The sequence below is a fragment of the Mus musculus genome, chromosome 17 (assembly GCF_000001635.26).
Source record: "Mus musculus strain C57BL/6J chromosome 17, GRCm38.p6 C57BL/6J".
Taxonomy (NCBI): Eukaryota; Metazoa; Chordata; class Mammalia; order Rodentia; family Muridae; genus Mus; species Mus musculus.
Window position 1 is genome coordinate 24,839,427 of NC_000083.6, and position 25,814 is coordinate 24,865,240.

The window sequence follows — 25,814 nt, forward strand, 5'->3', positions numbered from 1 at the left end:
TTGATTTTATCACACAGAGCAAGGGGTGGACTGAAAGTCACCATACTCTCCTGTAAGCTTGCAGATCCTACTGAGGCAAGCAGGAACCTGGCTAGACAAGGACATACTTAAAACCAGATTTTGCTCCAAATTCTGGGAAAATATAGACATTTAACTCTTACGATGGAATGTTAGCTTGAGAATTATGTGTAAAATTACATTTTGCCTAAATGTGGTAAAATTATTTCTTAGATTGTCACTGTTTCCTTCTAGAGTTAGCTCAGCCCCCTGGAATACCATTTCTATTAACCTTACCCTGTCTACTCTCACATGGGGAAATGTTTGCTTATGTACAGAAATAAACATGCTTGGTCTTCCTCCCAGATATGAATGATTTCTTTGTCTCTCGAAGAAGGTTAGAAGCCCCCAAAATGTCCTCTCCGTAGTGTGGTGGCAGATATCACTTGACAGGACACAGTGAAAGGTTCCTGATATTGGAGAGAAGGCAAGCCCGCGCAGGATCTGGTCTGGCTTTGGTGATGACAAGCTGGAGCTACCTGGTGCAGGCTAAGGCTTGCTGATGCAAGCTTGGCACTTATGAATCAGCAGGGAGGGGACCAACTTCAAGAGCTATGGGAGTGATGTGTGAGCCTCAGGAACTTTGAAGAGGGAATTTTCTCAAGACATCGGCGTGGCAGCTGTTTCTCATCCCACTCCTCTCTGCAACAGCACAGGGCGAGCACAATGCTCAGCCCCACACAGATCTGAGCTACTCGTTTCAGGCACTGGCCCCTCTACAAGATCCACCCTAGTTCGGCACCAGTTGTGAACCTCAAATCTGATCCATTGTCCTGCAGAGGGCAGGACACAAGAAAAGTGAGTATACTGAGCTTTCATATGAAGCTGGTGTTGGAAGGGACATGTGTGTTATCCGATGTTTTCTATGGTTTTACTATATGTACAGTTGTGCAGACTTGCCAGGTGATCCTGGTATGTCCAAAGTGAGCTAGTAAATGAGATAGTGAGGGACTTGATTTAGACAAGCAAGATGGAATAGATACAGGGCCTCCTCCCATTCTCCTCGAGGAGGGAGAGCTGGATCATGTAAGCAAGATGAGTCATCATGGTGACAAGGAAGGAGATGAAGAGTTGGAGCTGCCTGGCTGGGTCAGGGCAGGATAACATTTGCTGGTAGCTGAGAGTGCATACGGGCTTGTTAGCTTTCTGTTGTAATAAAATTCCAGGCGAAATACACTTAAAGGAAGAGAGATTTAGTTTGGCTCGTGATATCAGACATTGTACCTTGCCCATCGCTTTTACTTGAGGCTGAATATCATGACTGGCAGCACATGGCAGAGCAAAGCTGTGACCTCATAAAGACTAGGCAGCAGAGAGAGGATAAAGTTCCCACGAACGACATATGTCCCAAGGACCCCTTCCTCTGTCGGTCCCACCTCCTAGTTCCTCTTTTTCTCTGTATTCAACAGGGTTTTCCTCTGTGGCAGCTGGCCTTGAACTTTATAATCCTTTTGCTTCAGCCTCCTAAGTACTGACATTATAGGAATAGTATTAGAACTTACTATGTACTGAAGGTTCATTCCTTAATGCTCCTGTCTCTACTTCCCAGGTGCTAGGATTAGAAAGGTGCATCACCATGCCTGGGTATGTCTTTATTTCACATGACTCCCAACAGCCCTTCAATGAACTAATCCATTGGTGATGTCAGAGCTTTCTTGATCCAGGCAACGAAACAGCTTTGACGCAAACCACAATGATGTGCCCTCACTGGATGCCACTCTGGCATGTCAGGACTGCTGGGTCAGGGCGGGTCTGTAAGCACCAGCCTGGTTCCTGTGCCAAGGGTCTTCAGCTGTGCCAATAGTCTCATCACTACTTTCTACCACATAATAGAGACATCCTCCTGGTGGCTGCCCTGACAGTGCTGTTCCCTGGCACAGCTGAGGACCAGTGTGGCCAGCAGAGGGCTCTAAATTACCTGCTCACAACCCAGGTGACCTTATCGCTCAGGTTTTTGCTGGTGGCATAGGAATCAGAAAGGGCCAGTGACACCAAATGAAAGGTATGTTTCAAAGTTTAACTTAACACATTTATGTTAACCAATTCCTGGAATTGGTTTCTGCCAAGTTTTGGGTTCATTCTGGGTGATTAGACTACTTTTTCTTTGTAGACTATGCTTTTGTCCTGTACATAATACATGGTAGAAACACCATTCCTATACGTGTATATGCATTATCCTGAGGGATCCTGCATTACTTTTACAACCATTTTTAAAATCAAGTTTTATATTTCTCATAGAAAATAATACACATCAGAACATAACTGTAATCTCTTACATTTTAAAACTCGAGCCATGTTTTCAAATGTATTTTTGTCTTATATCCTGATAAAACATAATAGCACCAGGTGCACAGCTTCAATCCCAGCACTCGGGAGGCAGAGGCAGGTGGATGTCTGTGAGTTCAAGGCCAGCCTGGTCTACAGAATGAGTTCCAGGATAGCCAGGGTTACACAGATAACCCTGTCTTGGACTCCCCTTCAAATTCATATCTTAACCATTTTTACATATATCATTCATTGAAATTAGTCACATTTATAATGTTGAGTGCTTATGACCTTTCCAAAATCACTTACTTCCTTGAAAACTACAACTTTACCATTTGACCATTCACCCTTCTTCCCTTCCCACAGCTCAGGTAAGTTCTGATCTACAGTTCATGTCTGTGAATTGGGCTCTCCCTGCCTGAGGGGTCTCACAGTATTTGTCCTTGTGATTTCACTTAGTACAATGATTTTTAAGTTCACCAAGTATGAAACATATTATAATATGAATTATTTGTAAAGTATGTGTTTATTAGTGGGGTATGGTGGCACACACCTTAAATCCCATTACTTGGGAGTTAGAGGAGAAAGTATTTCTGTGAGTTTGAGGCTAGCCTGGTCTCATAGTGAGTTCCAAGACAGCCAAAGGTACATAGAAAAACCTTGTCTCCAAATAAAACAAAACAAAATAACAACAAAGGAGTTTTCTACTTTAAGCTGTTACAAACAACAATGAAACATTTATACATCTTCTTACTCATTGCCTTGAGATTCATTTCTAGATATTAGCTTTCTAGATATTAAGTGTGTATGCTTATGTATTTTGTTGTTGTTCTGTGCATCAAGCTGGCCTCAAATTCACTATACACCTTAGGCTGTCCTTGAACTCATGATCCTCCTGCCTCCACTTTCCATGTACTAGGGCGATAAGCATGCACCACCATGATCAGTTCATATATTGCTATATTTTTATATTTTAGTATTTTATTATTTTATGTCTAGTCTATGGGTGTTTTCCCTGCATGTATATTTGTGCCCCATGTGCCTGGTGCCTGCAGAGGCCAGAAGAGGGCATCAGATCCCCTGGAACTGGAACTGGGTACTGGAAACCTAACTCAGTCTTCTGCAAGAGCTGTAAACCTAACTCAGTCTTCTCCAATGCTGTAAACACTGAGCCATCTCTCTAGCCCCATAAGTTGGTATAACGTTAATAGCTGACAGTACTCAATCTTTCTCATATAACTTAGAAATAGCCTTTTACTGCTATCATCTGATATGTATGAGGGGCATTATTTTGTCCATTTCCCAGATGGGATATAAAGGCTCAGACAGAGGCTGGAACAAAGGTAGCTGAGTGGGCAGACTCTGTGGCTGCAGGTTCAAGCTCCATCTGGGGTTCCCAGGCCTCCTGCTCTAAGTTTCTGCTTTTGTGATTCTTAATTCCAAATTCTCATAGCAATTGGGAAAGCTAGGGGTTAATTCATGCAAAATACATAGACTTATAAGCTTAGTCTATGATTAGCAAGTACCAACTATCTTTGTGTCCTTATCACTTGTTGGTAATATTTTTAGTAATATTTTGTTGTATGAAAAATTTCTAGTATATGACATTACTACTTTTAAAATAGAATATATTTTGTTGAAAATATTTTTTCACATAATATATTCTGATCATATTTTCCCATTTCCCAATGCCTCCTAGACCTTCCCCACCTCCTCACTCACCTAACTCCAAACAGGCAAACAAAAATACCAAATAAGCCAGAATTTAAAAAGAAAGACAGAGCCAGGCAGTGGTGGCACATGCCTTTAATCCCAGCACTCGGGAGGCAAAGGCAGTGGATTTCTGAGTTTGAGGCCAGCCTGATCTACAGAGTGAGTTCCAGGACAGCCAGGGCTACACAGAGAAACCCTGTCTCGATAAAAGTAATACTCCATTGGATTAAATAATTTTTCTTTTGCAAGCAGCTGTCAAATAGAGAGAGGCTCCCTCAGTTAGGGATGGAAGCCTGTGTCCACTTCCCCCTCTGAGGACTGGGACACTGTCTGACTTAAACCTGGAAGGGCCCATGGATACTGCCACACTGAGTTTATATCTGCATCAGTACTATTGTTTTTGGAAGATACTCTTTCCTTGGTCTCATCCATCCACTCTGGCTTTTACAGTCTTTTGTAATGCTCCCTGAGGCCTGAGGGACACTTATAATTACATTTTCCTTTCCCTTTAAAACAGACTAAAGTTTTAGTACATTTGATTGGTGTTCTTACTGAAAGGAAATATAAAACCAGCCTGACAACATAATTGCTACAATATAATTTGCAAGATGTAACAGATAGCTATTTATGGTTTTTGTTTGTTTGTTTGTTTGGTTGGTTGGTTGGTTGGTTTGGGTTTTTTGAGCCAGGATTTCTCTGTGTAGCCCAGATTTTCCTGGAACTAACTCTGTAGACCAGGCTGGTCTCAAATTCATAGAGATCTGCCTGCCTCTGCCTCCATAGTGTTAGGATTAAAGGCATGTGCTATTGAAATGCACAGGCAGCTTGCTTCTGCACTTTCTCAAAGAAATCCCCTTTCCCCCACTCTACGGTTCTCTCTCACAGCAAGCTTTGTGGGGTGCACAGGCAGCTTGCCTCTGGCTTTCCTGCTTTCCTGCAGATGTTCCACTTTCCCCAACCCCTGCTCCCTCCTGCAGCAAGTTTGGGGCTTCCTCCCTCTCCCTGGCCGTTCTGAGAGAACTGCGAGAAGCCACAAATGCCAGCTTGAGCAAGACAGATGACAGTCTCCCTTGCCTCTGTGTCTCCAAGGCTAGCACTGTCAGTAATAACTGGCTGGGCACTTCCCAGGTGCAGCTGGTGCCTGTCCTTGGAAAAAGGAGATTTAGGGTCCAATGTTTAAAGCATAGAAGGAAGGTGATCAGAGGTCATAGACAGTTATGGCCAGTCATAAAACTAGTTCCTGAGAGCCCCATAAAGATAATCCTTAGGTTGGAAGACTCCCCCTCTCAGCCTCACAATCCCGCCCTACCAATGGTATCGTGTTTGCATTATGACTTGCCTCATCCGCCTCCCCCCATCACCCTACGCATTCAAAGAATCTCTAACGACGCTGTATGTAAGTGCCAAGCCTTCCAAACTCGGGGTCGCACTTCTGTCCTGAGTTGTGAGAAGGTTTGCGATCCGAGTCTGACTTGAAAATAAAAAGACTCTTATGCAGGATTGCATCGGACTCCTCAGTTCCTGAGCTCCCCTGAGTTTTCTGAAGAGTCGGGCATAACACTATCACCACCCAGCTTTCAGAGAGCTATTTAAAGAGATGCAAACTATCGCCCTAGCCGTGGTACTTGACCTTGGCTAGAATTTGTAGCATTGGGAGAGACATTTTGAAACATTTAAGTTGGGTTACACTCACTCCTCAAACATCTATTCCTGTCAGAGAAACCAATGACAGACCAAAATAGGGTATATCACCAGAATCTAACTTGAACCACTGAGTTTTACTGGGGTTACTTATAGGAGTGTAGGTATGAAAGTACTTACCAGAGCATAAATGAGCCAAACAGCTCTATCACCAAAAGCCCATCCCAACATAGGTGAAGTTGCATGAAAGCTGGGACCTCAGAATTCACTGCAAAACTTGTAGAAAGTCTGACTGGTTGGAGACTGTATCTCACAGGCAACTGAATTAGTCTCTTGCCAGGCAGTTCTGCCTGCCTCCTTCAGGACTTTCTCAAACAACACTGCCCCTTACAGAAAAAAAATTCCTTCAAAGTTGGAACTAATGGGGCCGGAGGGGTCCCTGCCTCTTCCAGGCAGTTCAGCTTGTCTGAGACTCTACTAAGCAGCTCAACGTGTCTAAGTCTATCTCATAGTGGTTCTTACTGTTTTTATAAGCTTGGGAAAGGAGGGGCTTAGAACATCAGAACTTCCTGAAACTATTGAGTTGTTTATTTCCTGAGACTTTAACTAGCTTCTCTGAAGGACTAAATGTTTCAATTCTCTTTAGCACATCCTTTGTCTTAGGAGCTTCTAGAAAGATGGAATGGTTTTTCTTGGAGGAAATTGCTACATAATACTTGTCAAGTACAAATTTGTATATTCTTTTTCATACACAAGTTAACAAAATGTACCTAAAACTTTTAAGTGTAAGCAGCTAATGTTTCATAGCCATGTTTTTCCCTTAAAAAAAAAATGAAGCCGGGCGTAGTGGCGCACCCCTTTAATCCCAGCACTCAGGAGGCAGAGGCAGGGGGATTTCTGAGTTTGAGGCCAGCCTGGTCTACAAAGTGAGTTCCAGCCCAGCCAGGGCTATACAGAGAAACCCTGTCTCGAACCCCCCCACCCAAAAAAAATGAGTAACTGTTCCATGTTGTGTATGAAAGCTTGTTCTTTCCCTTGCTGTCTCTAACAGTTTAAGCATCAGAAATAAAACCTGTAGAGAATGTTGTCTGAAACTTGGACCACAAGTTTGCAGGGGTCTCCCAGCTTCTGTGAGGAGCAGGGAGGTCTGATAAGGCCCTGAAGGAGGCAGAGTTCACCATGATTGCAGACTCCCTTAGTTCTCCCTCCAGTTGGAGTATCTCCCCACTGGGTCTCACTCCAGCTCTCTCCCACTTGCTTTGTAGGTGTTGCTTTCTGCCTTTTCTGTTCCTGATGATCTGTTTATAGGACTCTGGGATCAAACCCAAGGCAGCTATAATTATAGGCCTGTGAGACTGGGACTGGCCTATTGCTCACTTTTTATAGATGCTCAATGAAATATCTATCTATCTATCTATCTATCTATCTATCTATCTATCTATCTATCTATCTATCTATCTATCTATCTATCTACCTACCTACCTACCTACCTACCTACCTACCTACCTACCTACCTATCTTCCTACCTACCTATTTGAGTCAAGGTCTTACTATGTAGCTCTAGCTGATCTGAAACTCCCTCACTTTTTATAGACACCCAGTGAAAAATTTATTTAAGAAAAGATGTCACTATGTAGCTCTGGTTGGTCTGGAACTCCCTTGGTAGACCAGACTGGCCTTGAACACACAGAGGTTTACCTGCTCCTGCCTCTTGAGTGCTGAGATTAAAGGCATGCACTCTAATACATTAAAGCAAAAACAAATATCTAACAGGTATGAAGAAATATTCTTGCTAGACTAACATTATGAAGTTATTTTCATATGTGATTAGCAAATTATTTATATATATATATATATATATTTTTTTTTAAGAGCCTATATATTACTGGGTGTCCTGAAATGTGTATAGACCACACTACAGAGTGCTGGGATTAAAGGTGTGCACCACTATGACTGGCCAACAATTTGTTGTTTTTAATTTTCATTTTATGTTCATGGGTGTTTTGTCTGCCAATATGTCTGTGCACCATGTTCATGCAGTGCCCACAGAGATCACAGGGTGTTGGATTCCCTTGGAGTTAGGCAGTTGTGAGGAGCCACGTGGTTGCTGGGGTTGAACATGGATCTTCTGGAAGAGCAGACAGTGCTCTTAACCTCTGGGCCATTTCTCCATATCTGAAAATTACAGATATTGAATCTACTGAAGGGTAGTTTGACTTCATTGACTGTATCTTTTAGCTTTTTCATAGGCTATATTTGTTTAAAATAAGTAGAAGGGATATGTATCTTCTTGGTGTTGGGGTTACTGTTATTTTAGCAGGAATTGAGAACTGGATTGGTTTTGATTCCTGCATCCAAGGATTTGTGTAATGCTGATGTCAGATGTGTGTTCCAAAGCTCATTCTGCTGCTTGATGGACATTGGCCCCATGGCCATTGTGCATTCTGGGCACTAGCTTGTGCCCTCAGATTGCTTAATTCATCTGTTAACTTGGTAGATATCTCAGCTCAACCTTGTACTTGCTAGCTAGACTAACAGTACATTGCAATATGAACACACCCTTTGACTTTGGGAACCCAGCCACAGCAGTTAGAAATTAACAGCGTGTTGATTCCACAAGCAAATCCTAATGTCTAAAATCAGAGGGCTAACCTGGACTCACTCATGATCAATGAAAATCATATTGCAGAGGCGCTGACTGATGTGGAAGTCACAATAGCTAGGATAAGCATCAGGTAGGAAAATGGTATGATGTAGTATTTAGCTATTCTTTCAGCAGCAGTCAGGCAAATAGGGAGAGGATCATGAGTTACAGGCAAGCCTGAGCTACATAGTGAGACCCTGTCTTAAAAAAAGGATGTGGAAGCAAATTATTTTAAAACAATATTTATATAGACTTGGAAGAATTTATATCAAATGTTTAACTTCGACTGTCTCTGAGTAGATGAACCATAAGGTGTTTTGTTCCTTTCCCACCTAATATTCCTCACTCATCTATAATAAACATTGATTGCTAAGTAATTCAATAAACTACTAGAAGATAAAAAAATGGAAAACTTAGGTCAGGTGGTTTATGAAGTTCAAGGTCAACCTGAGCTACAATAGTGAGACTCTTAAAAATCATATTTCATATTTATCAAATAGCACTATGGGACCTCATAATAAATAATTAAGCATGGGGCTCACAGAATACCTAAATGCTTAAATTTTCTTATATATCTACTTATATGACACTACCTATGCTGTAGTTAAAACTTCAGGTTCTGAGTTTGTGACAATTTCATTACAACTTGGCTCTACTTCAGTTCTATCTTCTAAGTCTGCATTGTCATCAGAAATAATAATAATGCCAGTGGTATAGCTTTGCAAAACAAACAAAAAAAACAAACAAGAAACCCAGAATACACAGAAATATGGAATGAACTATGGTTGGCATATTGCCTTACAGTAATGATAAACTACTAACAAGATGTAACATGCCTTCTTAAAGGGACCAGCAGGCTCCTATGTACCCTCTCAGCAAAAGCCACTATCTAATTCTACAAGACTCCACTAGGCCCTGACAACTGTGCTGTGCATCCTGACAGGCATTTTATCAGGGAGGGGTGCAAGCATGAACACACACAGCATCTCCAGGCTTGTCAGTTCCCTAGGGCCTGTGTCTTTGAGGTGGAAGTATTGGTTTATGTGGTTAATAAGTTAAAGAGGCACAGTGCTCAGGAAACCAAAGGCCAAGGTCCTAAGTCCCAGAGGAAGAAGTGCTCCCCACCCTGGGAAAAGAAAGTGCTCTTTTCAGTCACACAGAAATGGTCTTTATTTGGAAAACAATTTCAAAATTATCTTCCAAACTCAGAAGCCACACCCAAAGTAAACAAGGCAGGGCTGCAGCAAGAGCTCACTTAACAAAATTCTTATCTGGCTTTGAGGTGGAGGACTTTCCCAAGTAAAAATCAACTGGAGTGCTCTGTACAAACAGCTTTCCTAAAGGCCAACAGCATTAATGAGTTACTTCCTTTGCACTTTTAAGTCTGGAGGTATAGACTTCAGAATGATTTATTGAAAAGTCTATTCAGTTCAGTTTTAGAAAAGAAAACTACAACTTCTCAAAGTTTAGTTTAACATTGCCCTCTTGGGAAGCATTCTATATCCTTTAGCTTCGTTGTTCCTGTTTCTATTTCAGTCCCAGGTCTTTTAGATCACGTTATTTTTTAAGGATTCATCTTTTTTGACATGTCTAGCATAATTTTTAGATTTTCATTATTAGTGTCATTTATTTCCCTTGCTTCTGTCTCCCTTCCCCTTTGGCACTCTACTCTCAGTATTCTGATCTTTTCACCTTGAACCTCATACTAACCACCCCATCTATGCCGGCCTCGATCTCATCGTTTTCTTTAATTGGCCCAACTCCCTTTGGAGTCCCGGTCAAGATAAGATCTCCTTCTTCCAAGGTTATTATCTTAGAAACATAGCTGATGATGTAGGGGATGGAAAAGATCATAGATGATGTTTTGCCCTCCTGCCTGAGCTCTCCGTTGACCTTGAGCCACAGTCTTAGGGCATGAGGGTCAGGAATCTTCTCCTTGGGCACGAAGGCACTGACCGGGCAGGAGGACGTAAAGCTCTTAGCCAGGGTCCACGGCAGCCCCTTCTTCTTGCACTCCTCCTGCACATCTCTGGCAGTCATGTCCAGGCACAGGGCATAGCCGGCCACGTAGTCCATGGCTGCAGCCTCCGGGATCGCTTCACCACGCTTGCCCAGAAGCACTCCCAACTCCACCTCGTGGTGGAGGTTGCGGCAGTAAGCGGGCATTAACACCGGTGAGCCCTCGGGAGCGTACGCGGTGGACGGCTTCAGGAAAAGCACAGGCTCACTCAGCACGGTGCTGCGCATCTCTTTGACGTGATCTGCATAGTTCCTCCCCACGCAGACGATATTCTTGCCCCACTCCCAGAAACGAGACAGCGGTTTGGTGGAAGCCATAGTACAGCTTTGGGTCATGTGACCACCGACTCCCCCGGACTACGGCGGCCTCCAGAGGACTGGCTTCGGACGCTGTCCAGGTCGGAGCGGCCCCGCCCTTCCTTGCGCAGCAGCGGGACGCTGAGGTCAGCGAAAGGTCTCTGCGTGCAGGCGACTGCCCCAGAGAGACGAGGAGGCTCACGCTCAGCCTCCTCCAACACCCACTTGCAGACCGAGTCTACAGGCCAAGGCTGCTAGGGCAGCTAGGGAACATTTTGGGGGGGGGGGGCAGGAGCTACTACTGATTGGCTAGGGGCGGCGCGGCGGTGCGAGACAGGCACTGGTTGGCTGTGAACTCTATGGGCGGTCACTGATGGATTGAGGGCGTGGCATTTTGGTAAAGAGCAGGAGTTGGTTGGTTGGGAGCAGTAGGAGGACGACACTGATTGGTTGCAGTCGCCAACGCCAGTGTTGATGCCCACGACGCTGGTGTTGCGGACTCCGCGACCCGGCTGTGCACCCCGTGGGTCATGGTGCTGGGTCGCGGGTCGCTGTGTCTCCGGAGCCTGTCAGCGCTGGGAGCCACCTGCGCGCGCCGTGGTCTGGGTAAGTGTGTCTAGGTACTGACGCGGCGCGGCCGGGTGCTGGAGGCCGGACGTCGGTTGGGCGAGCCCTTGCTGTTTCCAGGCGCAGGTGCTGAGCGCCGCCGGGCGGGCGAGAAGCGGGGCCGGGCGTGTTGAGGGCCTTGGAATAGGCATCTGGCGCTGGAGGGGTTCGTGGCCCGGGATCGAGGCAGAGGGCTGGCACCTGCTCCCTCCTGGCCAGAGTCCGACTCCAGTTTTGGGGTTGCGACTTTAGTTTTTAAGTCGGCTTTTCCTCTTAACGTCTGATGTGGCGACAGTGGGTTGCCAAAGCCCCGGAGCTGGCCAGCCTGAATTCAGCTAGCCGGGAACTTTGGAACAATCGTGATTGAAAGTCTATGAACCATCTTTATTAAGAAGTCCGCTCGTTGAGAACAGAAGTATGGGTCTCCATTTAAGGGATACCCCTTAGTGTCGCTGCTGAAGGCTGTTTAAGAGCTAGGCGATTTAAGAGCTAGGTACAATAACTACTGAGCAGCCGCTCAGCTTTTGGTGCCGCAGAAGCCCTCCTGGTGAGAAGAGGCAACTCTGAAACGTTTTTTGACGTTTGAGCAATATAAAACGTGTCTGTGGATTTGACCTCAATTCAAACAGAATGTCCCTAGTTGCAAACTAAGGAGCTGGGAGCGATGAATTCCTTCCATAGGAGTGATCGCATCTTCTTCAGAGCAGTCAGGCTCTCTTCCGACTAGAGTGGGTTGAGCACTGGTAATAACATGATCTTTATCCATGCAGGTTTGTTGTGTTTTACCAGGAAGTACATAAAAGGGCTCGTATTCACCTGTTTCTCACCCTCCGCTGTCCATCGGCGTGGATAGTGCTAGGGCTTAGGGGAATTCAAATATTACAGAAACCTGATCTTATAGAAATGCTTATTTTGCTGAACATGAGAAGGGGTCTGGAAAGTGCCCAGCTGTTGTGCCAAAAAAGGAGAAATGGGGAGCAGGGTTGTGACAGAGCACTTCCCTAGAATGCTTAAAGCCCCAGCACCACAAATTCAGACAAAAGTACAGTGGAGTCCCTTGGTCATTTGCTGCCTCCTTGGCCCACTCCAAGACAATCCTTCGGTGATAAGTTCTCTGCCCCTCATGCTTGAGTCCCAAGCAGCAGTTTCTTCTTTTCAGGAGCTTGCACTGTGTGTTTTCCATTATGCTGGCCATAGCTGAGAAAATACTGTTCTCTCCTTGGGCTGGAGGCCTGAGAAGGGCTGAAAGCTTAGAGGATTTAAGTCCATTAGTGCAGACGCCATGACTGGAGAGTGAGCGGCCATGCTCTGGTGCCTTGTCCTGCCATCTTTAGGCCTGAGTCACACCACAGGCAGGTAACACAGCCTGTATGAACTCTTAAGAAGAAATACCAAGCTCTCAAGTCTAGGGTGAGGTGTAGATCTTTCGAGTTGCGAGTAGGAGCCCCTGGGGTTCTGTCCCTTCCCCTGCCAAAAAAAAAAAAAAAAAAAAAAAAAAAGAAAAAAAGAAAAAGAAAAAGAAAAGAAAGAAAGAGATGGAGACAGAAGGAGTCCTGACTTGAAAGCCAGCCTGGACTACACAGTGATTTTGGTCTAGAAAGGGATACAGAGCAAGATCTATTAAAAAAAAATCAACCAATCAGGCTGGAGAGATGGCTCAGCGGCTGAGAGCACTGACTGCTCTTCCAGAGGTCCTGAGTTCGATTCCCAGCAACCACAAGGTGGCTCACAACCATCAGTAATGGGATAAAGGGCACTCTTCTGGTGTGTCTGAAGACAGCTACAGTGTACTTATATACATAAAAATAAATAAACAAACCTAAAAAAATCAATCAATCAAGCCCCAAACCTAAAAAGTACCCCCCCAAAAAACCCCAAAATAACAATTCTGTACCTGGGAGAGGCTGACTTACGTGGTCTCTGCTTTCCTGAAGGATGTAGTGAAAGGATATTCCCTCGCCGGAACTTCAGAAAGCCAGCTGTTGAGCCATCGGGTATGAGGGGTCTGGCCGTTCTGAAATCTTGGTGAGGTGTCTGAGGTTCCTTCTGTGTGTTTCTTCAGGTCAGGCCCTGCTGGGACTATCTCTGTGTCACTCAGACTTCAGGAAGAATCTGACTGTGCAGCAAGACATAATGAAGGTTGAACTACTGCCTGCCCTGACTGACAACTACATGTACCTGATCATTGATGAGGACACCCAGGAGGCCGCCATCGTGGACCCAGTGCAACCACAGAAGGTATGTGCGGCTCTTCCTGCCCCCTGCACCCTGTCACCTAGTTCAGTGTTCATCCACTGGGTTACGACCACAGTCTTTATGGCTTTGTGGAAGCTAGGTGGAAATTAGTTTATCCAAACAAAGTTGTCAGCTGGCAGTGGTGGTGTGTGCCTTTAATCCCAGCACTCAGGAGGCAGAGACAGCTGGAGCTCAGAGATCTGGCCAGCCTGGTCAACAGAGCAAGTTCTAGGACAATCAAGGCTACACAGAGAAACCCTGCCCCCACCCCCAAAAAAAAAAAAGAAAGAAAGAAAGAAGGAAAGGAAAGAAAAGAAAAGAAAAAATCCCTAAACCCAAACAAACAAAAGCAAAAACAAAACAACAAGAAAAAACAAAGTTGTCTAGCCTGTGGTAAATGGGGTAGTGAGAAGGGCACTGGAGACCTCAGGCTACTTTGGCAAGCCAGACACCCACTGTTAAACCTCTGTCGGAACGAATGTGAGTCCTTAGATCAGGCTAATCGTCCATGCGTGCCCCAGTGCTGTGGGTCGCTTCGGTCGGAGCTGCTGGGGCTTGGGTAGGTTATAGGTGATATAAGTTGACAGAGAGAGGAAAAACCTTTCTGCCTGTTGTCTGGAGTGCGGTCAGTCAGCAGAGGTGGGAAGAGGGCTGGGCACCCTCTGCAGGCAGTTGAGCCAGGCCCAGAAGTGTGACCGGCCTTTATTCCACCTTCCCCGTGGCTATAGGTTATAGAAGCTGCGAAAAAGCACCGTGTGAAACTGACCACAGTGCTCACCACTCACCACCACTGGTAAGTGCTCAGCCTGCAGAGATGCCTGCGGGTGGGGCCTGTCATTCCCCTGGGAAGTTGCTGGACTTAGATGGAGCAGGCCCTTGAGCAGGAAGGATTCTGAGAATACGCCAAAGCTCCTGCCTGTAGCTCATCTTTTGGCTATTTTGTGAGTTCTTCTTTCTACCACCCTTCACCCTTTCTTCCACACTTTCAACTCCCTAGCACTAGACAGGAGAGAGAAAGGATAAAGGGGCAGAGGGTGAAGTTGTTGTTAGACTACTTCCTGCTGATTAGGGGCATTGAGTTCCTGGGGCAAGTTTGGTCTCTTAGCCTACAGAATATCTAATTTCATCTTCTTGTTGTTTCGTCTTTCCATATGACTACTTAACAAACCATGACCAGGGCTGGAGAGATGGCTCAGAGGTTTAGAGCACCAACTGCTCTTCCAGAGGTCCTGAATTCAATTCCCAGCAACCACATGGTGGCTCACAACCATCTGTAATGGGATCCAAATGCCCTCTTCTGGTGTGTCTACCCTCTTCTGAATGTCTGCCCTCTTCTGGTGTGTCTGAAGACAGCTAGAGTGTACTCATATACATAAAATAAATAAATCTTAAAAAAAAAAACAAAAAAAAAACCATGACCAACAGCAGCCAACAAACCACCTACCAACAGCAATCCCCACTAACATTTATACACTGTCTGAAAAGTTCCCAGAATTCCAAACATTACCCACTCATAGAAACTGCTGCTGGAAAAGCAGGCCTTTGCTAGAGCACGAGACAAATCCTAGTCACCTTCTGTGAACAGTTTGAAGCAGCCCTGTATCTGACACCTGGGATTAAGACAAAAACACAGTCTTACAGTATTTGTGTTTTTAAAAAAAAAAAACCAAAAATTTCACTACACCTGCCTTCTTCCTCTTGGGCCAGTGACCTCTGGGTTCCACTAATGCGGCAACTTCACAATACTTGTGACTTGTGAAGAGCAGAGGGTATGACTAGCACCCTTAGACACAAGTGTCCACTGCTGTCTCCATAAAGCCAGGCTTCTCTGGTCACAGGAGGACCCCCCCCCCAATGGCCGCCTTCACATACTTACTCACAAAAAGTAAAGAGAAGGGGGGTGGGTACCAGAAAGGGCAGGGATTGGGATGTAAAGTGAATGACAGAGAGAGAGAGAGAAAGAGAGAGAGAGAGAGAGAGAGAGAGAGCTGTCATCCACATCAGAGAGAAAGAGTAGGTAGGCATCAGTATTTTCTTAATAAGTAAAACCAAAAACCAACAAAATGGGAAGACAGAGGCAGGTGGAGCTCTGTGAATATAATGACTGTGGTCATTGTATAGACTAATCTCTATAGTGAGCTCCAGGCTGTGAGAGGTGTGGTGGATTGGCTTCTGTTGTTTGGTTGGTTTGGTGTTTTGAAATAGGATTTCACTCTGACGCAGGCTGGCATTGAACTTGTGGCTTTGGGATAATGTTGCCTAAAGAAGCCCTACTCCGACTTTTATTCTTTTCTTTCTTCCTTTGTTTGTTTGTTTGTTTGTATGTTTCCTTCTTTCTTTTTTTAGTTTTCGCTTGTGTTTTGACCCAGGGTCCCTGACTGGCCTAGAACTTGCCTTGGATCTTTTGAGGTCTTCAGAGGTAGAAGAGGTGTTTGCTTGCCTCTTGTTTTCTTTTCTAAACGATGCCATGAAGAAAGCCAGAGCCTCTCTCTTTGACCCTGTCCTGGGAACTCCCAGTGATTTCAGTGATGTAAGGCTAACCTGTGCCTCCCTGTCACTCTGTCTTTGTGGCTGACTTATCAGGGTCTCATGGCCAGGCCTCTGAGGCCCGAGGCTCCTTGGGGACGGGGAGTTTAGCCTTAGTCTCGACCTGTGCCTCGCAGCATGGCTGCTGTTTTTCAGGCTCCTTCCCCGGGGCTCCCTGTGGCTGTCACTTACCCCTTTGGGGATCTTGTGGGAGCTGCCTCACAGCCACCAAGCCCTTCCCACACTTTGCCTTTTCTCTTCCACCTCAGTAACTATTATTTCCGATGCCTCTTTCCTGATAACGTGGAGGGTTCTGGATTTTTCTATCACCTTCTCTCAGTGCCACCATTAGGTCTATGGCTGGGCCTCAGGTTTGGCCTGTGGCCCGCAGGACTATCAAATTGTGTTCTTACTTCTTGGTGGTGACAAGGTGATGAGGCCATGGTTCACCCTGGCCTGTGTGACCACTGTCCTGGAGGCAGTGGAGCAGAGGGCTGAGTCACATGTCCCTTCCTGTTAAGGAGAGAGAAGCCTGCTGCTTCGTGAGTTGTTTTGGAGTAAAGTAGCCAAGGGGCTGACGGGACATAGGTTTTTCCATTCCTCATCTTGGAGCTGAGGGTGACTCACAGTGTGACTCACAGTGTGGGGATATTCCTAGCTGTACCTGAAATCATGGCCCTGCTCTCTGCTGCTGTCTTAAAGGTGAAAGGGCTCCCTAGGGAACCATGGGACTCCCTGGTGTCTGTCTGGGAGGTGCCTCCACCCTGGCTGGCCTGTACTCTGCATGCAAATCTCCCCCAGGTGGGCAGGGCTGTACTTCTACAAGTTCCCAGCATAGCCTTTGCCAAGCGCTGGCCCAGGCTGGGCTTTGCATTAGGATTGCCTGGGGGAACTTCCCAACCCACATCCCCTCCCTGTGCTTCTGTGCACCTGGGAGCTCTCCAGGTGATTTCCTGTGCCCCACATCATGTGAAACCAGGCCTGGGACTCTGCATAGGTTCTGATTTCTCTGTCCAGGGCTGTGCTGGGCACCTGAGAAAGTTGTTTTCAGTGTCAACAAATGGCAGGTAAACAGTGGTTCTAGGTTGCCTGTTTCTACTGGAAAATGTATAGGCAAAGTGAAAAGTCCATTTGGTCAAGGGTTGAGGGCAAGCAAGCAGCCTGCTCCATTTGAGCACGTTACCCCAGGCCTCCTGTCTGACTTCTAGGGACCACGCTGGTGGGAACGAGAAGCTGGTGAAGCTGGAGCCTGGGCTGAAGGTTTATGGAGGTGATGACCGCATCGGAGCCTTGACTCACAAGGTCACACACCTCTCCACACTGCAGGTACACACCAAGCCATGGGGAGAGCGCCAGAGAAGGCCCTGCAGGATGCGGGTCTCCAGGCATCGTTTGGAAGGCAGCTGGCGGGCCAGGGCCTGCCTCGTCACTGCCTGGCCAGTCATCTGTTTGAGAGCAGAGTGAGAAAGTCAGCTGCTGTGTGACTGGGCACTGGGGAAGGGCGCAGAGGTGGCCCGGAGGACTTACAGAGGCCTCCGGGATTTTTTTTGATTTCTTGGATGTGGTGGTGGAATTGTGTGTAGGACACACAGCTGCAGTATTTGGGAAAATTGGTCAGGGTGTGAGCAACTTCAGCAAAGAGAGGCTGTACAGATGTGGAAAGAGTGTGCACCTTTGCTGGAGCATTTTGTGTGTTGGGGCGTTTGCCTTGCTGGGTCAGCTTTAGCTTTGAACCCTTGAAGTAAAGAGCTGGGGGGAGGGGCCAGAAAAGAAGTATCTTTTATAGAGAAATGCCTGGTTTCAATTTGACTTTCAATTTGTTATGGAGGCAAAACCAAAACAGGCCGGTTTGGGTTTTTTCCTTGAACCCCTGAAGCATCTGCACCTGCTAGGGCCACCCCCTAGCAGAAAGCATTGGCCCCTCCGTGTGTCCTGAGGCTACAAGGCCTGGCTGGCTCTGCAGGTGTCTAGAATGCAGATAGATCCAGGACTGAGCACATCCAGGTGGTCAGCAAGGGGAGGGTCATAGGAGCCAACAGTGCTGCCACTTGCGATGGTCCGGCTCATCCCAGGACCTCTATTTCAGGTGGGGTCTCTCAGTGTCAAATGCCTGTCAACACCCTGCCATACTTCGGGACACATCTGTTACTTTGTGAGCAAGCCTGGGAGCTCAGAGCCTTCTGCTGTGTTCACAGGTGAGTGGGGGCTGGGAGGTGTGTGTGTGTGTGTGTGTGTGTGTATGTGTGTGTGTGTGTGTGTGTGTGTGTGTGTGTTTGTGTGTGTGTGTGTGAAGATTCTGCATTGGCTGTGTGAGGAAAACTCCTGTGCAGAGAAGCAGGGGTTTTCCTGTCAGATCTAGCAGGGGCTGCATCTTCTCTAGCCCCACATCCCACATAAGGAAGCCACAGCCCCCAGGATGGAGAGTGCAAAGGAGTCTGAGTTGTGTGTGGGCTGCTGCCCCGGGGGCCTGAGGGGGACAGCTCCATTTGTGGTGGTCACCCCTCTGCAAACTCCACCCCTGCCCTGTAGCAGCCAACTGATGGGCGTGGTCCTTCCTTCAGCATTGCAGAGAGGCTTGGGATCTGGGCTAGGCCAGCACAAGGCAGTACCTGCGCCCTGGCTTGGGTGACATGAACCCAATGGCCCCTGCAGAGCCAGAAGCCTAACTTTTCTGTGGGCGGTTCATGAGACCGAGCCAAACCCTGGGTTAATGTGTGCAGCTCACACTCAGTCCACAGTAGGTTTGTCCAGAAATCAGAGGAATTTTCCACATTTGAAGAAAAAATGGAATCCTTGCTGGTGCTGACTGGGAGCCTGTGAAGCAGAGCAACCTTGGGACAACAGTGTTGAGCAGCCTGGGCCTCCTGACCACTGGGACTGGCATGTGCAGGGGACCGTGTGGGGGCTGGGAGCAGAGGGCTAGCATGTGCAGGGGACCGTGTGGGGGCCGAGACCATGGGGGGGGGGGCTCCTCCAGTTGTGATGTGGTCCATGAAGATGGGCTGCCATCCCATGACAGCTACTGGGGCTCTGAGCCTGGCTGGAGGGCAGGTCCGCTTGTCCTTAAAGAGGTCATAGCAGGGCTTTCAGGCAGGAGAAGTTGGGTAGAGACTTAAATCTCCTTTGGGAAACATGAAATTGCCCAGGAACCCCAGCTTGTTTTTAAACATGTTACAGAGGAACGTTTTTTGTGTTGGATTTTGGTTTTAGACAGGGTCTCTGTAGCCCAAGCTGGCCTGGAACTTGTGGCAGTCGTTCTGCCTTAGCCTTCTGGGTGTGTGGGTTACAGGTGAGAGCCAGCACACCTGACTTGAAAATATCCTGTCTCCATCATGGCATTGTGTGGTTCGTGCTCAGGCCCTGGGCTCACCTCCACCCTGCCTAGCACTGGTTCTCAACCTTCCTAATGCTGTGACCCTTTAATACAGGTCCTCATGTGTGGTGACCCCCAACCATAAGATTATTTTCATTGCTACTTCATAACTATAATTTGCAGCTCTTATGAATCTCAGTATAAATATCTAATATGCAGGATATATGATATGCGACCCCTGTGAAGGGGTTGTGACCTACAGGTTGAAAACTGCTCTATAAAGTTGAGCGCTGTAGCCTGGAACAGCACCTCTGTGCGCACATGCTCAGTTGTGATTGGTGACTTTGGCTGGGGTTTTCTGAACTGCAGTGCTGCTGTGGTGAAATGGTGATAAGCATCCGGCCCTCAGCTTGTGACCATCAAGGTTAATCGAGGTGTAGACTCAGCTGGCCCACCCCTGTGGGCATGGCTCTGTGTGTGCGCCCTGCAACAGGCTCTGTGCCAGTGTCTGTGAGAGCAGATGGCAGCCCCTCTTATTCAAGCTGTCATGGGCTGATAACAGGAAGCCACATCAGGACATGCCAGCCTTGGGAGAAGATGTGTGTGTGTGTGTGTGTGTGTGTGTGTGTGTGTGTGTGTGTGTGTGTGTGTGTGTGTGTGTGTGTGTATGTGTGTGTATGTGTGTATGTGTGTGTGCACGTGTGTGTGTGTGTGTGTGTGTGTGTGTGTGTTGGCTGTCATTCCCTAGGTACACTGTAATGATTAATTTTTTTGTCAACTTGATACAAATTAGAGTCTTCTGGGAAGGAAAAAAAAACGCCTCCATTAGATTGCCAAGTCTGTGGGGAATTTTCTTGATTAATAATTGTGGGAGGGTCCAGTCTTCTGTGCGCAGTGCGACCCCTGGGCAGATATGTCCCGGGTTCTATAAGAAAGCAAACTGAGCAAGCCAGTAATCAGTCATCCTCTGTGGTCTTGGCTTCAGTTCCTGCTCCCAGGTTCCTGCCCCTTCATGGGAGCTGGAAGATGGAGAAGGTTACCAGGCAGGGTGAACTAGCTAGCATGCCTGGGTTCTTACATGAGTTCTGGGCATGAGGCTCAGTTCCTGAGGCCTGAAGGCAAGCATTTTCCAGCTAGCCAATCTCCCCAGCCCCATTCTATGTTGACAGTGGATGGAGCCCAAGGCCCATGTGTCAGGCAGGTTCTTCGTCCCAGCCCCAGTTGAGCTTAGGGCTGGGTCCCTCATGACTCTCTCCTGACAGAAGGTACTCGGTGTCAGGTAAGTGCCACAGGATGTAGGGCCCGTGATGTCCTGCCCTTCCCGTGACTGTTGGTGGGCAGGACCTGGCCTGTGATGCAAGGTTTCATCATCGTGAGGTATGCTGGGGCGCGCTCTGGCATCAACAGTGAGGGCCGGTGGTGAGGCATGTACTGCTCAGTAGCCCAGGAAAGTTGAGCCAGCTGCCACTCCAGCTGAGCTAAGGGGAGCTGGAGTGGAGAGTGGAGGCGGGCACAACCATAGAAGGTGTGGTGGGAGGGAGGGCCAGACATCTGCAGCTGTAGTCTAGGATAAAGCCTGCCAGGCAGAGAGAGGTAGACTGGGCACTGAGAGGCAACAGGGGATAGTACTGGGGACAGGCAGGCAGGAGGTGTTTAGAGCTTCAGAGTTGGAATCCCTCCTTGTGGCGCCCAGGAGGAGTGCGGTGCCTGGCACCGTGAGAGCCCACTGAGCTAGCCACAGTGGAAAATCCAGGGGTGTGTAGGGAACAGTCAGTCAGGTTGTCCCACCAATGCTGGGCAAGGCCAAGAGCAATGCTAGTCTGGGGATGGGGGAGGAATGCCTCAGATGTTCTCAGCAACAAAGAGAGAGTGTCAAACATGGATGCCAGGAGGAGTGGGCATCCGAGGATCTAGGGAGCGCTGCTGCGAGGTGGGTTTGTGGTGATTTCAGCTAAGGTCAGGGGACCCTGGGTTCCAGGCCCAAACAGTGGCTTAGTGGCTATGGTTGAAGCTGACAGGATGGGTTCTTGTGGACAGCCTTGTGCCATGTTGGGTGGAGGTGCCTTTTGGTGTATGGGTGCCGGTTAGGGGGCTGGGGCCTGAGGGCTATGTCCTGTTGCCTGTCCATAGGTTGGGCCTTAGCTCTAGGTGCAGAGGGCCGGTGTATGAGCTGACTGTGAGACACTGTCGCTGTGTTTTTCAGGTGACACATTGTTTGTTGCTGGCTGTGGGAAGTTCTATGAGGGAACTGCAGATGAGATGTACAAGGCGCTGCTTGAAGTCTTGGGCCGGCTTCCTCCAGACACAGTAGGCAGTGCCTCCCTTGCCCAAAGGCCCCGCATGCTCTAGGAGTGTAGCTGCTGCATGCTGGGCCCACCCTTCAGGCCCCCAAACTGTCTCTGCTTCCCCGGCTGGCCTGTGTGTGGTGGATCCCCTGAGCAGCCTCAACTCTAAGCTGAGGGGAGAAGTGGGTAGAGCTAACAGCTCGTAGTATCCTCTAGTGCACACACTGTGTGGGCTGCCAAGTCAGGCTGAGACATGACATGGTCCTGTGTTGGCTTTTTCTTCAGAAAGTCTACTGTGGTCATGAATACACCGTAAACAACCTTAAGTTTGCACGCCATGTGGAGCCCGGCAATGCTGCCATTCAAGAGAAACTAGCCTGGGCCAAGGTGAGTGAGCATGGCTTAGGTCCTGTCATGGCACAGGGCCTCTCCAAGGGCCTGGATGTTGACACACAGCACAGTCCAGACAGCAGGTGGAAGCTAGGTGTCACCAGCTCAGTGCTTGTCACTGCAGTAAAATCTAACTGGAGGGCACACACAGTGCAGGCCTTAGACTCTGCATCTTAGCAGAAGGGGCCCAAGCTACAGGGTCCAGCCTTGTTCCACACACTGAGCCAGTTGATCCTCATCTGAAGGGGTTTACCTCGGTGACCCAAGGTCACCAGTGAGCCCAAGGCAGTGGCCGAGAGCTTTGTTAGAAACCAGGCTCTGCCTTCCTATTGTTCACTACAGATGTTAGGGTGAGCTGTGCACACCTGGAAGGTGCAGCTTCCTCTGCCAAGTTCAGGAAGTGGTGCTTCCCTGCATAGATGTGCTGTGTCATTATTTAAAATAAACACTCTATCCAGCATCTTTTCCAAATAGGGAAGGGGGTTACAAAGTAACACTAGAAAGTTCCGCATACCTGCAGTGCCAGCACTTGGAAAGCTGCCTGGTGAGAGAGAGAGTCAGGAGTTAGACTAGTCTCAGCTACTTTGTGTATTCTTAGCTAGCCTGGGCTACATGAGACTATCTCAGAAAAACAACAATTCAGATGCTGAGTCAGGTGCAGTGGCACACATCTAATCTACTTACATCTTTAATCCCAGCCCTTGGGAGGCAGAGGCAGGCGGATTTCTGAGTTCGAGGCCAGCCTGGTCTACAAAGTGAGTTCCAGGACAGCCAGGGCTACACCTGTTTTGAGAAACCCTGTCTCAAAAACAAAAACAAACAAACAGAAAAAAGAAAAAAAAAAAGAGGCTGCAAGTTTAAGGCCGGCCATGGCAGCGAAGTGCATCAAAGCCATCCCCTCAGAAAAAAAGTCAACCCTCATAATTAGTTAATCATATTCATCTTAAGAGGATGTATTTAGTATTCTCATAAAGGCCACACTGTGTGTACACTGTCCATACCATAATACTGCCAGGCAACTTATTTTATTCCTTTATTTCCCCTTGGTGCTGGGGATCAAAAGCAGGGCCTCACAATGCCAGACCAGCAACTTTGAGGGTAATTCACACGCATGCGAGTGTCTTGGATGAAACCTGTAGTTAGATGAGCTTTAGACAGCACACACCCACGTATCCCTGCCATGCCTGAGCTAGACCACACTGCCGGATCCCCTCGGGAAGGCACTTTTTAAAAAGCTTTGATTTTTCATATATGAATGTTTTACCTGCATGTACCTATGTGTGTCACATGCATGACTGGTACCCATGGAGGCCAGAAGAGATCATCAGAGCCCCTGAAACTGGAGTTACAGGTAGCTGAAGGTTCCCATGTGGGTGCTGGGAACTGAACATACGTCCTTTGCAAGAGCAGCCAGTGCTCCTAACCACTGAGCCACCTTTCCAGCCTCTCCCTCAACAAGGCATCTTGACTCTCAGCACCTTGTGTTGGCAGCTGCCCTTCTCTAGAGGGTTCTATAACAAAACCATGAGCTCGTCCTCGCCTCTCTAGCTCCTGCTCAGTCTGTGTCACATGGCTCAGTCTGGGAGTTCATCCGTTAGCTGTGCTTCCTGAGTCTCGAGTGCGGCTGCTGTGCCTGCTTGTGCGCATCATTTTGTTCATGCTTTGTTGTTTGTTCCTGGGTGGGTGGCTGCAGCTCCTGTTGCAGCTCTGTCCCTCAGGCCTCCATGTTAGCCAGCAATAGTTGGACAAGACCTCCATGGAGAGCCCTGCGTGTATGAACCCCTCAGCTTTGGTTTAGATCTGTTAGCATCGTCTCTGCGCTACTCAGGAGCAAGGCTATCCATGTGAGGTGGTGGCCAGTGCCCTCTGGCACTCCACTGCTCGGTGCTCCTCAGGTACTGCCTGGGAGCTCCTGACACTGCTGGAAGCCCAAGTCACTAACTGCCCCCCCCCCCCCCGCTGCTTCTCTTGTTGGGGGCCTTGCTCTCTTTGCTTTTGTTTTCATTGTGTGGAACACAAAGCTCACAGTAATAAAGACAGGACTCACCTGCCCCTCGGAGGCAGCATAAAGACAGATCTGGTACAGTAGTGCAGCAGTTGACCCTCGGGGACACCAAGACCACTGCTGGTCCCTCACATGAGCTGTCTGCCCTGGCCGCTTTTGCTGTGCCATCTAGGATACACTTGAGTTTCTAGATCACTGAGATATTTGAAAGGTGAGACCCATTGATCCCTAAGCAACAGTGGTATCTTTTACAGGAGAAGTATGCCATCGGGGAGCCCACGGTGCCATCCACCCTGGCAGAAGAGTTCACCTACAACCCCTTCATGAGAGTGAAGTAAGATGGTAGTGGGGCTCTCTCTTGACTGCACCCCTCCTGTGGTGTAGCTCATGCCTTATGACACGAGATGAACCAGGGCTGAGCCCATCCTGAAGTGTGCGGGCCTGACCCTCACACCCCAGCTTTATTAAGAGTACCCAAGAGGCAGGCTTTGTCCCATAAATATGATATGCTTTTCTTAGCATCTTGCAAGGATGTGAGGGACCCAGGACCCATTCGGGGAGTGGCTTTGGAGGGCTTCTTTAAGGATCGGTGAAGCTCTGGGTCTCTGGGCTAGGTAGGCAGTGTAGAGCTGGCGGCTTCCATCTGTATTTTGCTGGGAGCGCCTGCTAGGCTTGCTTAATCCCAGCGGTTTTCTTCCTGCGGACCCAGGCTCTGGGAACGGGCTGTTTGTGTGTTGCCTGCAGCCTGTTCTCTTGTCTCGCCGCCCCAGGGAGAAGACTGTGCAACAGCATGCTGGCGAGACAGACCCTGTGACCACCATGAGGGCCATCCGCAGGGAGAAGGACCAGTTCAAGGTGCCTCGGGACTGAGGCACACCCACGCTGGGACAGGGACTTCTAACCGACTGGCCTGCTGCTAATGCAGGACAGTCTACTTTTCAGTTAATTCAGAGCCCTTAGCTTGTGTTATCAAATGTTCTAATGCATATTTATAAGAGAAAAAAGGTTTAAAGTATTTATTCCCATAACCTCTGCTTATGGACTCTTTATTACCTCTGGCTCTCCCGGTCTATAACCTCAGGGTCCTGTGGTCACATGACATCCAGTTTGCCCCAGTTTGTTAGAGGTGCTTGCTCTGGGAGGGACTGAGCCTGGGTAGGCCTCTTGACATCCTGGCTCTTTGGGAAGGAGATGCCTGGCACCTCTCTGAGCTTTTCCTCCCTTTTTGACTAGCCTCAAGGGTAGCAACTACTTCCAGGAATTAGTACCTGTGTGTGTCTGTGTTGACATTTTCATGAGATGCTTCTGTGTCAGTGTGAGTGGACTTAAGTCTTTGAGAGCAAGTTGGGGCACAGCCTGGATCTCAGGTTGCCCTGTTAGAGGCCTCAAGTCTGGCCTCAGCGAGGCAGGCTTCTGATGTGTGTGAAGCTAGCCATTTGCCAAGGCCCTTCTTTAGGTCAGACTGCTTCTGGGTTGGCCACCATGGAGGCTGTGCTCAGCGTTGTGAATTCTCAGCAAGAGTTACTCTGGCGCCCCTGCCCTGAGCAGCCTGGAGCCTGTCATTAAGTGTGTCAATAGTCCCTTTTGGCCTCCACCTTGTCCTGTCTCCTCCTGGGAGAGGTTGGATCTTTGCATTTGCTGAGTTGAACCAGTGTAGTAGTCCTGGGAAGCTGCCACCCGCCGTGGCTCTGCCTCTGTCGCCGCATTACAGCTTTTCCTCTTCTGCTCCCTCCTGCCTCTCCAAGGCTTTTCTTTTCCTTCGCACACCCAGACCGTATTCCTGTAGAAGTGTTTCCCTTATTCCTGGAGTCTGGTGGC

The 25,814-nt window shown here is 48.1% G+C and overlaps 3 protein-coding genes across 11 annotated transcripts in view; 2 read left to right on the top strand and 1 right to left on the bottom strand.

Moving 5' to 3' along the window:
* Positions 1 to 362, top strand: part of Meiob (meiosis specific with OB domains) — a 35,488-nt gene extending 35,126 nt beyond the window's left edge. For 5 of the 6 annotated variants that reach the window (XM_006525045.4, XM_017317702.2, XM_006525047.4 and 2 more), the window contains one exon: positions 1 to 362. In XM_006525045.4, coding sequence (XP_006525108.1) covers positions 1 to 111 — 111 coding nt within the window. In that variant the 3' untranslated portion in view covers positions 112 to 362. The other variant, NM_029197.1, reaches the window with a different exon arrangement.
* Hagh (hydroxyacyl glutathione hydrolase) lies at positions 355 to 25,024 on the top strand. Of its 4 annotated transcripts, none has more exons than XM_006523661.2 (9): positions 355 to 855; positions 13,305 to 13,480; positions 14,206 to 14,270; positions 17,212 to 17,329; positions 18,090 to 18,198; positions 21,520 to 21,623; positions 21,887 to 21,988; positions 24,251 to 24,330; positions 24,767 to 25,024. In XM_006523661.2, exons 2-9 carry the CDS (start codon positions 13,376 to 13,378, stop codon positions 24,864 to 24,866), a joined length of 783 nt encoding a protein of 260 aa, XP_006523724.1. In that variant the 5' UTR covers positions 355 to 855; positions 13,305 to 13,375; the 3' UTR covers positions 24,867 to 25,024. The 4 variants fall into 4 exon arrangements, with proteins under 4 accessions (XP_006523724.1, XP_006523723.1, NP_077246.2 ...); XM_006523660.3 differs by lacking the exon at positions 355 to 855 and adding an exon at positions 10,621 to 10,782; NM_024284.2 differs by lacking the exon at positions 355 to 855 and adding an exon at positions 11,064 to 11,242.
* On the bottom strand, positions 9,470 to 10,876 carry Fahd1 (fumarylacetoacetate hydrolase domain containing 1). The gene has a single exon (NM_023480.3). The coding sequence runs from the start codon at positions 10,673 to 10,675 to the stop codon at positions 9,992 to 9,994; it is 684 nt and encodes a 227-aa protein (NP_075969.1). The 5' UTR covers positions 10,676 to 10,876; the 3' UTR covers positions 9,470 to 9,991.
* Positions 25,025 to 25,814: the final 790 nt, after the last annotated feature.

Coding starts and splice junctions, on each gene's coding strand:
- Fahd1 (NM_023480.3), bottom strand. CDS start 10,675: ATGACCCAAAGCTGTACTATGGCTTCCACCAAACCGCTGTCTCGTTTC.
- Hagh (NM_024284.2), top strand. CDS start 11,167: ATGGTGCTGGGTCGCGGGTCGCTGTGTCTCCGGAGCCTGTCAGCGCTG. Junction 13,481..14,205: donor ACCCAGTGCAACCACAGAAG/GTATGTGCGGCT, acceptor CCGTGGCTATAG/GTTATAGAAGCTGCGAAAAA. Junction 14,271..17,211: donor CTCACCACTCACCACCACTG/GTAAGTGCTCAG, acceptor TCTGACTTCTAG/GGACCACGCTGGTGGGAACG.